Raw genomic sequence first — 14,661 nt, 5'->3', positions numbered from 1 at the left:
AAAAATGGTATCACTGGGTGTGGTGGCTCACACCTGTAATCCCAGCACTTTGGGAGGCTAAGGCAAGAGGACATTCGAGCCCAGGAGTTCACTACCAGCCTGGGCTATTAGAGAGACCTTGTCTGTAAAAAAAAATGCAAGGTGTGGTGGTGCAAGCCTGTAGTTCCAGCTACTTGGGAGGCTGAGGTGGGAGGATCACTTGAGCCTGGGATGTCGAGGTTGCAGTGAGCTGTGATCATGCCACTGCACTCCAGCCTGGATGAGAGAGTGAGACCCTGTCTCAAGAAAAAAAAAAGTGGTACCATACTAAATGGGCTCTCTCACTGGCTGCCTTGTTATTCTCACCCAGGGCCGCTGCATTTGTTGTTCCGTCATCCTAGAACTTTTCTCCCCAAGATAATCCATGATTTTCTTCCTCATTTCAGTCTCATCTCTGTACATATGTCTTATAAGGACCTTTCCTGACAGACTTCCCAACCCCTGTGTTTTTCTTTTCATCCTTCTTTGTTTTGATTTATGCTATTTATCACTATGTGAAAAAGTACAGAGTATATTTATTAGTCTACTTGTCTCTTTTACTCTTTTGTTCATTGCTACGTCACCTAGTAGGTACTCAAAACGTATCAAGCTTCCATATGTGAATTTGGAAGTTCTGAAGTCAGAGCAGAGGACTTGATTAAGATAGAAAAATTGGGGAATCATTAGCTTAGAGTGAAAATTTAAATTCATAGGTAGAAGAAATTACCTATGGCTAGAGAGAAGAGATAAAAGAGAAAAGGGCCAGGGCCTAGCCCTGATGAATCCAGCATCTATTACAGGTTTGATAGGTAAGGAGGCCTAACAAAGAAAATTGACAAGGAGCAGAGGAGAGGGCACAGAGGTAGAAGCATCATGGTTCTTCTAGTGTAGGGGCTGCCTGTACTAGAAATAAAGAACTAGGCCGGGCGCAGTGGCTCATGCCTGTAATCCTAGCACTTTGGGAGGCCGAGGTGGGCGGATCACTTGAGGTCAGGAGTTTGAGACCAGCTTGGTCAACACGGTGAATCCCGTCTCTACTAAAAATATAAAATTAAAAAATAATAATGGCCGGACACGGTGGCTCATGCCTGTAATCCCAGCACTTTGGGAGGCCGAGGCGGGTGGATCATGAAGTCAGGAGATCAAGACCATCCTGGCTAACACGGTGAAACACCGTCTCTACTAAAAATACAATAAAATTAGCCGGGCATGGTGGCGGGCGCCTGTAGTCCCAGCTACTCCGGAGGCCGAGGCAGGAGAATCACTTGAACCCGGGAGGCAGAGGTTGCAGTGAGCCAAGATCGCGCCACTGCGCTCCAGCCTGGGCAACAGAGCAAGACTGTCTCAATAATAATAATAAGATAAAAATACAAAATTAACCAGGCATGATGGTGCATGTTTGTGATCTCAGCTACTCAGGAGGCTGAGACAGGAGAATCACTTGAACCAGGCAAGCGGAGGTTGCAGTGAGCTGAGATCGCACCATAGAGCTCTAGACTGGGCAGCAGAGCCAGACTCTGTCTCAAAAAAATAAATAAAAATACAAAAATTAGCCAAGGGTGGTGGTGCACGCCTGTAATCCCAACTACTTGAGAGGCTGAGGCAGGGGAATCGCTTGAACTCAGGAGGTGGAGGTTGCAGTGAGCTGAGATTGTGCCATTGCACTCCATCCTGGGTTCCAGAGGGAGACTCCATCTCAAAAATAAATAAATAAATAAATAAATAAATAAATAAATAAATAAAAATAACTAAAAGAGTAGGAGGTGCCATTGAAGCCAACAAAAATGGAGTAGCCAACTTAATGGAAGCCGACGTGAGGTTCAGAAAGATAATGTGGCTGGAGAAGTGACTGTCAGATGCTGAAACATGAAGGCTGTTGATAGCTTTGACAAGAGCAGAAGAGTGGTGCAGACAGAAGCTGGACTGGCTCATGTGTACTCAAGAGTGTGTAGGCCAGTTTATAAAATAATAATTCAGTTTATAAAATAATAATTATTCAATCAAGTCTTTTAATAGAATCTGCAAGTTGAATCTAGTAAGTTTCCCTCCCTTCTTTTTGGCTTTCTCAGTGTTTAAAAACTCCCATATTTGGAAATGCTCTAGTAATTCCTTAAAGATTGAAAATGAGTAGATGTTAAATGCTATCTAAGCCAGATGATCCTGGGATCTTCCCACACCAGCTTCTGGGAACTGGGAAACTTCTAACTAGCTAGACAGAACTAAAGTACCATCTTCATCATCTCTCCATGACCTAGCACTTATATTCTTTGCAATCAGTTGACATTTATTTTCATATAAGTGTGTAGGAAAGAAGTACCTTGCTCTTTTTTAGAAAAGACAGGGTCTCACACTATCACCTAGGCTGGAATGCAATGGCACGATCACAGCTCACTGCAGCCTCGACCTCCTGGGCTCGATTGATCCTTCCACTTCAGCCTCCCAAGTAGCTGGGACTACAGGCGCATGCTACCACATCTGGCTAATTGTTTTTTTTGTAGAGACAAGGTTTCACCATGTTGCCAAAGCTGGTTTTGAACTACTGGACTCAAGCGATTCGGAATCACCTTGGCCTCTCAAAGTGCTGGGATTACAGGTGTGAGCTACCAAGCCTGGCCGCTGAAGTAGCTGTTTCTATTTGTGAAAGTAGTTTTCTGCTGTCATTTATTTTTGACATCTTGTCCTTGGACTATATGAAGATGTTAATCACCTTAATTATCCCTATAATAGCTACTAGAAACCTAAAACATTGGCACAAGAGAATAGAGATTTGAGAAATAGACATATGCATATATGTAATTGGTAATTCAGCCAAGATAAAAAATAATCAAATGGAGAAAGCATAGTCTTTTTTTTTTTTTTTTTTTTTTTTTTTGAGACGGAGTCTCGCTCTGTCGCCCAGGCTGGAGTGCAGTGGCCGGATCTCAGCTCACTGCAAGCTCCGCCTCCCGGGTTTACGCCATTCTCCTGCCTCAGCCTCCCCAGTAGCTGGGACTACAGGCGCCCGCCACCTCGCCCGGCTAGTTTTTTGTATTTTTTAGTAGAGACGGGGTTTCACCGGGTTAGCCAGGATGGTCTCGATCTCCTGACCTTGTGATCCGCCCGTCTCGGCCTCCCAAAGTGCTGGGATTACAGGCTTGAGCCACCGCGCCCGGCCGAAAGCATAGTCTTTTTAACAAATTGTGCGGGAGCAATTGGAAATCCATGTGTTAAAAGATAAAAGTTCTTTAACCCATGCTCTACATCATGTATTAAAATTAACACAAAATGGATCGTAGCTCCAAATCTAAAACTTTAAACCATAAACCATCTGAAGAAAGGCCTGGCATGGTGGCTCACGCTTGTAAATCCCAGCACTTTGGGAGGTCGAGGCCAGTGGATCACCTGAGGTCAGGAGTTCGAGACCAGCCTGACCAACATGGTGAAACCCCATCTCTACTAAATATATGAAAATTAGCTGAGTGGAGCCAGGTGCGGTGGCTCATGCCTGTAATCCCAGCACTTTGGAGGGCCGAGGCGGGCAGATCATGAGGTCCGGAGATTGAGACCATTGTGGCTAAGATGGTGAAACCCCATCTCTACTAAAAATACAAAAAATTAGCTGGGCATGGCGCATGTAGTCCCAGCTACTTGGGAGGCTGAGGCAGGAGAACGGCGTGAACCCAGGAGGCAGAGCTTGCAGTGAGCCGAGATCGTGCCACTGCACTCCAGCCTGAGTGACAGAGCAAGACTCTGTCTCAAAGAAAAAAAAAAAATTAGCTGAGTGGTTGGGCATGGTGGCTCACACTTGTAATCCCAGCACTTTGGGAGTACAAGGTGGGTGGATCACGAGGTCAGGAGTTCGAGACCAGCCTGGCCAACACAGTGAAACCCCGTCTCTACTAAAAATACAAAAATTAGCTGGGCGTGGTGGCGGGTGCCTGTGATCCCAGCTACTCAGGAGGCTGAGGCAGGATAATCGCTGAAACCTGGGAGGTGAAGGTTGCAGTGAGCCAAGATCGTGCCACTGCACTCTAGCCTGGGTGACAGAGGTAGACTCCATCTCACAAAAAAAAAAAAAAAAAAATAGCCAAGCATGGTGGCCGGCACCTGTAATGCCAACTAGTCAGGAGGCTGAGGCAAGGAGAATCACTTGAACCTGGGAGGCGGAGGTTGCAGTGAACTGAGATCATGCCACTGCACCCCAGCCTGGGCGACAGAGTAAGACTCTGTCTCAAAACAAACAAACAAACAAACAAAAAATTCCAAAGAAAACAGGGGACAATTTTTGTGACCTTGGGTTGGGCAAAACTTTATTAGATACAATGCTTAAAAATGGATACAGACCAGGCGTGGTGGCTCATGCCTGTAAACCCAACACTTTGGGAGGCTGAGGCAGATGGATCACTTAAGCCCAGGAGTTTGAGACCAGCCTGGGCAACATGGTAAAACCCTGTCTCTACAAAAAGTACAGAAATTGGCTGGGGATGGTGATGCACACCTGTAGTCCCAGTTACTCAGGAGGCTGAGTTGGGAGGATCGCTTCAGCCTGAGAGGCAGAGGTTGCAGTGAGCTAAGATTGTGCCACTGTACTCCAACCAGGGTGACAGAGTGAGACCCTACCTCAACAACAACAACAAAAAAGATAAGTTTCAATTAGCTAATTAATTCCAAACTCTTAATAATATGGCTTTTAGCATAATTATTATGGTGTGTTCTAGAGAAGCCCCTTCTGAAAACCTCATCTAGCTTTCCCCTGCCTTCTCAGGGGAAAGTTGAAGTTATATGAAGTCCTGTCTGTCATGGAGACCAGGCACCCAACTCCTCAGTGCCTCACCAAATCTCCTTTCCTACCCTACCTTTGGTTGATCCATTCATGCATCACTGGCTTCGTGACTTTGACTGTATCTCTTGGCTTCTTCCTCTTGGGCTTTGGCTCCTGCTACTGCCTAACTATTTTTCCATCTTCCAAGTTAGGCTACCAAGAGAGGGAACCTGATTGGCCTAGATTATTTTTCCTTATTCTAGACCACTAAATAGATGTGTTCAACCAGCAATATGGTCCAGTCATCAGTGGCTGGGGGGTAGGGTGGATGGGGACATAGGGCAATGTTTGGAAGGAGTCTAAGGGGAAAGGTATAGAATGTTGGTACGTATAATGTGGACTGTACCATCAGCTGGTACCATGAGCAAGAGATAGGACCATGTGTGTGATAAAATCATAATATCCATAGTTATCATAAAGCAAAATGTTGTTATTCTTATTTTCTTCTTCCAGAAACCATTGATCATCAAGCTGCCTTCCAGTTATGGCTCTCTTATTGTATAGCCGCCCATCCTAAATCAGTCCATAACAGGTAGTACGATAAGTGTTTAGAGAAGGAGCTTTTGCCTATTCGCTAGGTGAGAGGTAGAGATCTCAAAGTATGTGGCAACAGGATAGAATTGTGGATTAGTTGGAAGGTGTTATCAGAGGCCATTTGATAAGACCCTCTTGACTCTGAATATAGCACCCAAACCATGCCTTTCAAATAAACAACAGTCCATCTTCTTATACTTTAGTCTGTTCCTGTGTAAGCAATTCTCAAGGCTAGTTCTTCATGACATTGAGCCATTTTTTTTCCCTGATGGGTTTCATAGTATCCATCCTATAATGGTCATCATGCTATTTGATTTTAGTGTGTCCTTTTTTCTTGCATGATGCTTCTTTTGCTATTTTTCTTCTTGGCTTTTCATCTTTAGGTTTGTTGAGGTCCTTAAATCCTGATTGTCAATGTCCTAGGATCCCAGAGACAAAATGGACTTATTATTATTATTATTATTATTTTGTCACATAACTGGAGGGACTGAACTTATGTTTGCTTTCTGTTAGAAGAACTAGTGCATCTAAGACAGTCAGCGGCAGAATTTGGTTTGGCTAGTTAAGACATCCATGGAGATGGAATATCATGCAGTCCAGGTAGAAAGATGTTAATGGGCCTGTGAAGACAGGTTGCCTACCCAGGGCTTCTCAAACTTGAGAAATCACCTGGACATCTTGTTAAAATGCAGATTTTAATTCAGTAGGTTTGGGGTGTGGCCTCACATCTGGAAATCTGCATTTCAAAGAAGCTCCCAGGAGATGTTGATGCTGCAGGTCTGCAGACACACGTGGAGGCATAAGAACTAAGGGGTTTAATATTCCCAAACAGGCATCAGTGAACAGAAGCTGCCTATATCGCTCCCCCTCGATGCCAGAGAACTTGAATAGGCCCAGACTGAAGCAGGTGGAAAAATTCAAGGACAACACGATACCAGACAAAGTTAAAAAAAAGTATTTTTCTGGCCAAGGAAAACTCAGGAAGGTAAGAACATTTTAAGATGGAAATCTTATTCATCTTCTCTCTCATGTCTTTGCTTTTCTGGTATGAGGATTGTTTTATTATGCCTTTTTTGTCTTCTTCCTCTTTACTTTTACTTTTTCCTCTTTGTTCTTTCCATCTTTCTGTCTTTTCTACATCTGTATCCACATGTGAAATATATGTATATAAAATATTTATATAACATAGATATATAAAGTATGTCTATATTGTACTTTTAGAAATGTTGTCATCAGCCAGGCACAGTGGCTCATGCCTATAATCCTAGCACTTTGGGAGGCCAAGGCGGGCGGATTGCCTGAGCTCAGGAGTTTAAGACCAGACTGGGTAACACGGTGAAACCCCATCTCTACTAAAATACAAAAACTCAGCTGGGCATGGCAGCATGTGCCTGTAGTCCTGGCTACTAGGGAGGCTGAGGCAGAAGAATCGCTTGAACCCGGGAGGCGGAGGTTGTAGTGATCCAAGATTGCGCCACTGCACTCCAACCTGGGCAACAGAGCAAGACTCTGTCTCAAAAAAAAAAAAAGAAATGTTGTCTTCATACTGCCTTCCCAAACCTTTTTCTTAAGATCTGAATGAATACAAGGGAACTTTGGTATGGATATTTCACTGCCGTTTTACATGCGGTCTGACAGAAACAACATCATATAGCAGATTGCTTTTGTGGAAAGCAACTTCTGAAAAACTTAGCCTCTGTCCTTTACCCTCCCCAACTTTTAAAAATTCTAAATAGATGGGAGTATCACTTAAGGCCAGAAGTTCAAGACCAGCCTGGTCAACATAGCATGACCCCATCTGTAATAAAAAATAATAATAAAAGAACAAATTAAAATTCTAAATATATTTGGATATTTTATAAAATCAACTTATTTATTTATTTATTTTCCCCTGAGATGGAGTCTCACTCTGTCACCCAGGCTGGAGTGCAGTGGCATGATATCGACTCACTGCAAACTCAATATTTATTTATTATTAAAAATCATAATTAAATAAATGGGGTCTCACTCTGTCTCCCAGGCTAGAGTGCAGTGGTGTGATCGTAGCTCACTACAGCCTTGGCCTCTTGGGCTCAAGCAATCCTCCTACCTCAGCCTCCCAAGTAGCTAGGATTACAAATGTGCGCCACCATGACCCACTCCATCCACTGGTTTTTAAACCTTTAACATGAGGATTGGGTGTGGGGTGGGAATCTTGTCATCTTCAGGGCTTACATTTAAAGAAGACAGTCTCTCTATGTGACATTAATATCACTCAGATGCTGGAGGAAGATTCTAACCAGGGGCACCTGATTGGTGATTTTTCCAAGGTGAGTTTGGCTACACCCATCCTGTATTTCAGTGAGTCATTTGGATCTGAATCTTCTCTGTTTGCAGAGAATGCCTGGTGTAAATATGCATCCTCACCAAATACTATTTGATAACCTGACAGTACTCTAGTGGTAGATCCAGGCCCTAAGCCTTTCCAGAAAGAAAATATTTATTATTCTTCTGGGAAGATCCAGAACACAGGGGAAAGTATGAGACTTTTTACCTTTTTTCTGTTTAAAAACATATTTTAAAATTATGTAAATAATACTTGGTTGTTACAGAAAAAGTAGAAAATGAAGAAATTTATCCCAAACTTTATTAACCAGGGTAATATTGCTTAGTATATATTCTTTTTTCCCCCCTACTGTCTGTGTAATTGCAGAACATATATATTCTTACAGATTTTTTTCTGTGTTTTCACAAACACATATACAAATACAGTTTTTGCTTTTCTACAAAAATAGTTTATATTGTTTTGTTATCTGTTGAGTTTTTCCTCTCATTTAATAATTATATCAGGAGCACCTTTTTTCCTATTACTAAGCAGTTATGCTTCATTCTTTCTTTCTTTTAAGATTCAAGGTCTCGCTCTGTTACCCAGGCTGGAGTACATTGGCATGATCATAGCTCACTTCAGCCTCGAGCTCCTGGCCTCAAGAAATTCCCTCTTTCCTTGGCTTCCCAAAGCACTGAGGTTACAGGCATGAGCCACCATGCCCAGCCCATTTCATTTTAATAGCTCCATATTATTTCATTATTTTTTTGGCTGCTCATAATTTCTTCAAAAATCCCTTCTTGTAAGATATTTAGTTTTACAATTTTTTCTTATGAATGATACCAAGATGAATGTATTTGTAGAGAAATCCAAAACTTCGTACACATCCTTGATTTGTTCTTTAGGATCAGTTCTTAGAAATGGACTTGATGTATTTGCACTTTATAGAGACACTGATTTTTTTGAAGGCCTCTGGGGTTTTAAGGGTCACTTGGAAAGAAGGACAAAATAAGGGTCTTTGATCTCAAACTCGGGTGTGGAATACTCGCTTTTATTTCAGCTCTTGTGTATTTCTAGGTATGTGCACTGCCAACCGTGTCAGGAAAACACCAAGATCTGAAGTATGTCAACCCAGAAACGGTAAGCAGATTTCTGGAGATGGTAACTGGTTACATAAGTTACCATCTGGTCTGTTCTGTCCCTAAAATCCCCATTTCCATTTGTGTTTCTTTCACTGTGTTCACTCACATAGGCTCCTTATTCAACTAAAGCTATATTAAAGGACTCCTTTTTCCCCATTCTTCTCTCTCCTTCCTTTTTAGTTTAAACAAATGATACATAGTTGTTGTAAAAAGGAAAAAGGGAGGGGTCAGGCATGGTGGCTCACGCCTGTAAACCTAGCATTTTGGGAGGCTGAGGCAGGCAGATCTCAGACACTTGAGGCCGGGAGTTGGAGACCACCCTGGCCAACATGGCGAAACCCCATCTTTAATACAAATACAAAAAAATTAGCCAGGCGTCGTAGTGTGTGCCTGTAATCCCAGCTACATTGCTTGAACCCCACTTGGGGAGGTTACAGTGAGCAGAGATCATGCCACTGTACTCCAGCCTGGGCGACACAGTGAGACTCTGTCTCAAAAAATAATTATTATTTAAGAAAAAAGGGAGAAAGAAAGGAAAATACAAAGGGCTGGGTGAGGTGGATCACGCCTGTAATCCCAGCACTTTGGGAGGCTGAGGCAGTCGTATCACGAGGTCAGGAGATCGAGACCATCCTGGCTAACACAGTGAAATCCCGTCTCTACTAAAAACACACAAAATTAGCTGGGCATGGTGGTGGGCACCTGTAGTCCCAGCTACTCAGGAGGCTGAGGCAGGAGAATGGCGTGAACCTGGGAGGCAGAGCTTGCAGTGAGCTGAGATCACGCTATTGTGCTCCAGCCTGGGCGACAGAGTGGGACTCCATCTCAAAAAAAAAAAAAAAAAAGAAAAGAAAGGAAAATATAAAATCACACACAAAAAAATGGTCTCAATTAGGGTGACCATGCACCCTCGTTTACATTTTGCAATCCCATTTACATCTGTTAGTGAGGGTAATTATTAATAGTGTTTGCTTTCATTCTCAAAAGTCTCCCAGTTTTTACAAAAATTATTTGGTCACCATACCCACAATCTCATCACCAGAGACAACCACTAGTAATATTTTCCTATGGCCTTCCAGATTTTATTTTATTTTTTTATATTTTGACATGGGGTTTCACTCTTGTTGCCCAGGCTGGAGTGCAATGGCGCAATCTCAGCTTACTGTAACCTCTGCCTCCCAGAGGTGATTCTCCTGCCTCAGCCTCCCAAGTAGCTGAGATTACAGGTGCCCGCCATCACACCTGACTAATTTTTGTATTTTTAGTAGAGACAGGGGTTTTTTTCTATGTTGGTCAGGCTGATTTCAAACTCCTGTCCTCAGGTGATCCACTCTCCTCAGGCTCCCAAAGTGCTGGGATTACAGATGTGAGCAACCGTGCCCAGCCCCAGATTTTATTCTAGCATATGTTTTATAGATATAGGATCATGGGCCGGGCACAGTGGCTCACACCTGTAATCCCAGCACTTTGGAAGGCCGAGGCAGGTGAATCACCTGAGGTTGGGAGTTCAAGGCTGACCAACATGGAGAAACTCTGTCTCTACTAAAAATATAAAATTAGCTGGGTGTGGTAGTGCATGCCTATAATCCCAGCTACTTGGGAGGCCGAGGCAGGAGAATTGCTTGAACCCAGGAGGCAGAGGTTGTGGTGAGCCGAAATCTCACCATTGCACTCCAGCCTGGGCAACAAGAGCGAAACTCCATCTCAAAAAAAAAAAAAAGGATCATGATGAACGTATAGTATTGCAATTTGCTTAGTAAGACGTTATAGACATCTTTCTATATCAATAATAAGATATCTATATTATCATTTTAATGGCTATATAATGCTGCTCTATTCTACTGACATGTACAATTTATTTTACCAAACCCCTATTATTGAATATTGAAGTTATTTCTAGTATTTTGATAATATAAAACAATGCTGAGATGAATATAATTGTGCCTACATCTTTGTATACTTTTCCTGTTTACTTAAGATATTAGAAATTGCTGAGTCAAAGTGTAATTACATTTGTTTGTATATGTATTTACAAAGTTCCCTCCAGAAAGGCTGAACCAATTTACACTCCTACAAGTAGCTTCAGTTTCTTCCTTCCTCTAGGTATCAACCTTTGCCTTCCATATCCTTTCCTGAAAGGCTTACTTTCTTCCTTTTTGATGGCGGGTAGGGAACCATTTTGCATTTCTTCCTGCAATTTCGAGATCTCTAGCTGCTGCCTCTGCCACTGCATAAGTCCTTGGGTGTCTCCTGAGAGGCTGATTCCAGCCATGCCTGTCCCCAGACGGGTAGCCTGAATATGGATTTCCTTGATATCTTGGCAGTGCCAGCTATTTTGGTTCTCTAAAAGGGCCACTTCCTGTTTCATTCTCTTTTGTGGGGTGGGGCTGAATCGTTGCCACATATCAAATATGGGATGACTTTGGAGGCTGGACATACAGTGGACATAACAGGAGTATGCTTGTAAGGAACTGTGTCATTGACCCTTCTCTCACTCAGAGTTGTAGTGAGCAGAATATTCAGTCATTGTTTCTGTCCAGGTGGCTGCCTTACTGTCGGGGAAGTTCCAGGGTCTGATTGAGAAGTTTTATGTCATTGATTGTCGCTATCCATATGAGTACCTGGGAGGACACATCCAGGTGAGATGACATGGTGGCCATTAGTAGGGGAGTACTGGAGATAGCTCTTTATTGAGAAGAGTCTGTGGACAAAGGGGCCTAGAATTAGGACAAAGATTACATATTTGAAGCACATCAAGGCTGAGGTCCTCATTGTTTTAATTCTGTATACCTTAAGCAGCTTACTTTCCCTTTCCTTCCTAGATCTATCTCCCTCTTTTCTGTAGGAGCCAAGGGGTCCTACCTAGAAATAAAAACATGAATCCAAGGACTAAAGCACTTTGCAAACACTTAATATTCATGAACATTCCTCGCAGTGATCCCTATACTTCCAGTAGTTCAGTTCTATGAATATTTATTGACCATCTACTACATACCAAGCTCTATGCCAGGCGTTCAGGGTATATACAGAGATATATTTAGACCCCTGCCCTAAAGGTGCTGATAGTCCAGCTTTTCTGGTCCAAATTATCCCAGGTTGGTGTCTCAGTCATTTCTAAGTATTGGCACTGTCTATAAGCCCCTGAGGAAATACTAAAATTCTTTTTCTACAGGGAGCCTTAAACTTGTATAGTCAGGAAGAACTGTTTAGCTTCTTTCTAAAGAAGCCCATTGTCCCTTTGGACACCCAGAAGAGAATAATCATCGTGTTCCACTGTGAATTCTCCTCAGAGAGGGGCCCCCGAATGTGAGTGTCTAAATGGGGTCTGGCGGGTGATGGAAATGGATTTTGAGTTGGACTTCCCACACCAGTTCAGACAGAGACTGACTGGATTCTACAGTTTGAAGAATGTTAGGGAGGTTGAAGGAAGACGTTTCTAAAATTGAAAAGTATGAAACAATAAAGGAAAAGGGACTTGAGAATGAGACCGCAGTGGAGGAAAGGAGGAAGGGTGGTGCTACTTGGACCTTTTTTTTGCAAACACAGTGAGATTGGAAGGTCCTTGTTGAGGTTGGCAATAGTCTATTCCTCTCCTCCCTGCCCAGTGAATAGCCCCTGGGATCCTGACCTTGTTTCTTTCCACCCCACCCATCTCTGGGTTCTCTCTAAAGGTGCCGCTCTCTGCGTGAAGAGGACAGGTCTCTGAACCAGTATCCTGCATTGTACTACCCAGAGCTATATATCCTTAAAGGCGGCTACAGAGACTTCTTTCCAGAATATTTGGTAAAGGGTGGGGCATGCGGGGAGCCAATTTTAGCATGCAACTCCCAGGGCCTGCAAAGCCCTCAGAGAAGAAACTGCTGCTCCTCCGTGGCCACTGCCAGCAGCAGCACCTCTATTATCCTTCGTAGGTAGAGTTCAGGAGTCTAGAGAATCCCTTACTCTGTTCCTTACCTTTCAGGAGCTGTGTGAACCACAGAGCTACTGCCCTATGCATCATCAGGACCACAAGGCTGAGTTGCTGAGGTGTCGAAGCCAGAGCAAAGTGCAGGAAGGGGAGCGGCAGCTGCGGGAGCAGATTGCCCTTCTGGTGAAGGATGTGAGCCCGTGACAACATTCCAACCACTGGCTGCTAACGAGTCACCAAAAGACACTGCAGAAACCCTGAGCAGAAAGAGGCCTTCTGGATGGCCAAACCCAAGATTATCAAAAGATGTCTCTGCAAACCACCAGGCTGCCAACTTGTGTACAGGCCTGGGAATGGCTTCGGTTTCAGCAGAGCTGAAAGCTGGTGGCAGAGTCCTGGAGTGGCTCTATAAGAGCTCTATAAGAGTGGCAGACTTGAGTTGCAGAGAGATTTTTGTTGGTTCAGGGAACTCTGGCATTCCTCTTCCCAACTCCTCGTGTCTTCTCACAGGCCAGCCAACTCTTTCTCTCTGGGCTTCTGGCTGTGCAAGAGAGTTGTCTACCCTCTTTCTTTGTATTTTCCTTCTTTGTTTCCCCCTCTATTTTAAAAATGGAAAAATAAACACTACAGAATGAGACGTGTGATTGTGAGCCTAGCCTGCTCCTAGAAGATCTGTCTACAGAGGAGATCACCAAGTTAGACTACTTCAGACATATTATCTTTATTCTCAGCTGAGGCCAACATGCTTTTCTCTAAACCAGCAATTCTTAGGCCGTGGCTTACATCTGTAATCCTGGCACTTTGGGAGACCGTAGTGGGTGGATCACTTGAGGTCAGGAGTTCGAGGCCAACCTTGCCAACATGGTGAGACCCCCATCTCTACTAAAAATACAAAAATTAGCCAGCATGGTGGCATGCTCCTGTAGTCCCAGCTACTCAGGAAACTGACACAGGAGAATCGCTTGAACTCAGGAGGTGAAGGTTGCAATGAGATCGTGCCACTGCACTCCAACCTGGGCAACAGAGAGAGACTCTGTCTCAGAAAACAAAAACAAAACAAAAAACCAGTAATTCTCAAAGTTTGGACCCTAGATCATCAACATGATCTGAACTTGTTTGAAATACAGATGTTCGGCCGGGCGTGGTGGCTCACGCCTGTAATCCCAGCACTTTGGGAGGCTGAGGCGGGTGGATCACGAGGTCAGAAGATCGAGACCATCCTGGCTAACATGGTGAAACCCCATCTCCACTAAAAATACAAAAAAAAAAAAAAAAAAAAAAGCCGGGCGTGGTGGTGGGCGCCTGTAGTCCCAGCTACTCAGGAGGCTGAGGTGGGAGAATGGCGTGAACCCAGGAGGCGGAGCTTGCAGTGAGCCAAGATCGCGCCACTGCACTCCAGCCTGGGTGACACAGCAAGATTCTGTCTCTAAAAAAAAAGAAATACAGATGTTCCGGCCTCACCTCAGACCTCTTAAATCAGAACTTCTGAGGTTAGGGCTCAGAAAACTGGGTTTTAAAAATCTCCCTTTTCAGTTGATTCTAATACATGCTAAGGCTTAAGAACCAGTGCTCTGGTAATCCCAGCACTTTGGGAGGCCAAGGCGGGCAGATCACTTGAGGTCAGAAGTTCGAGACCAGCCTGACAAACATGGTGAAACCCCATCTCTACTAAAAAAAAATACAAAAATTAGCCAGGCGTGGAGGTACACACCTGTAATCCCAGCTACTAGGGTGGCTGAGGCAGGAGAATTGCTTGAACTCGGCAGGTGGAGATTGCAGTGAGCCAAAATCCACTGCACTCTAGCCTGGGCAACAGAGTAAGACTCCATCTCAAAAAAAGAGAACCGATGCTCTGGAATTAAGGTAAGCCTTTCAAACAGTTTTCTTCAGCAATGTCCTAGGCTTTCCTTTCCTAGATCATTCCATGGCATGAGTTACTGAAAGCACACCACAG

The 14,661-nt window shown here is 43.8% G+C and overlaps 1 protein-coding gene across 6 annotated transcripts in view; it reads left to right on the top strand.

The window, feature by feature from the left end:
- Positions 1-13,344, top strand: part of CDC25C (cell division cycle 25C) — a 49,714-nt gene extending 36,370 nt beyond the window's left edge. For 4 of the 6 annotated variants that reach the window (XM_005557900.4, XM_005557898.4, XM_005557897.4 and 1 more), the window contains 7 exons: positions 6,186-6,338; positions 7,561-7,662; positions 8,736-8,798; positions 11,341-11,439; positions 11,973-12,106; positions 12,472-12,583; positions 12,762-13,344. In XM_005557900.4, the coding sequence (XP_005557957.2) occupies positions 6,186-6,338; positions 7,561-7,662; positions 8,736-8,798; positions 11,341-11,439; positions 11,973-12,106; positions 12,472-12,583; positions 12,762-12,911 (813 nt within the window). In that variant the 3' untranslated portion in view covers positions 12,912-13,344. The remainder of the gene's footprint in view (positions 1-6,185; positions 6,339-7,560; positions 7,663-8,735; positions 8,799-11,340; positions 11,440-11,972; positions 12,107-12,471; positions 12,584-12,761) is intronic. The other 2 variants (XM_005557899.4, XM_015451936.3) reach the window with 2 other exon arrangements.
- Positions 13,345-14,661: the final 1,317 nt, after the last annotated feature.

This window comes from Macaca fascicularis, chromosome 6, assembly GCF_037993035.2.
Source record: "Macaca fascicularis isolate 582-1 chromosome 6, T2T-MFA8v1.1".
NCBI classification, from domain to species: Eukaryota; Metazoa; Chordata; class Mammalia; order Primates; family Cercopithecidae; genus Macaca; species Macaca fascicularis.
The sequence above is the reverse complement of the archived record's forward strand: the minus strand, read 5'-3'. Positions and strand labels throughout refer to the sequence as shown.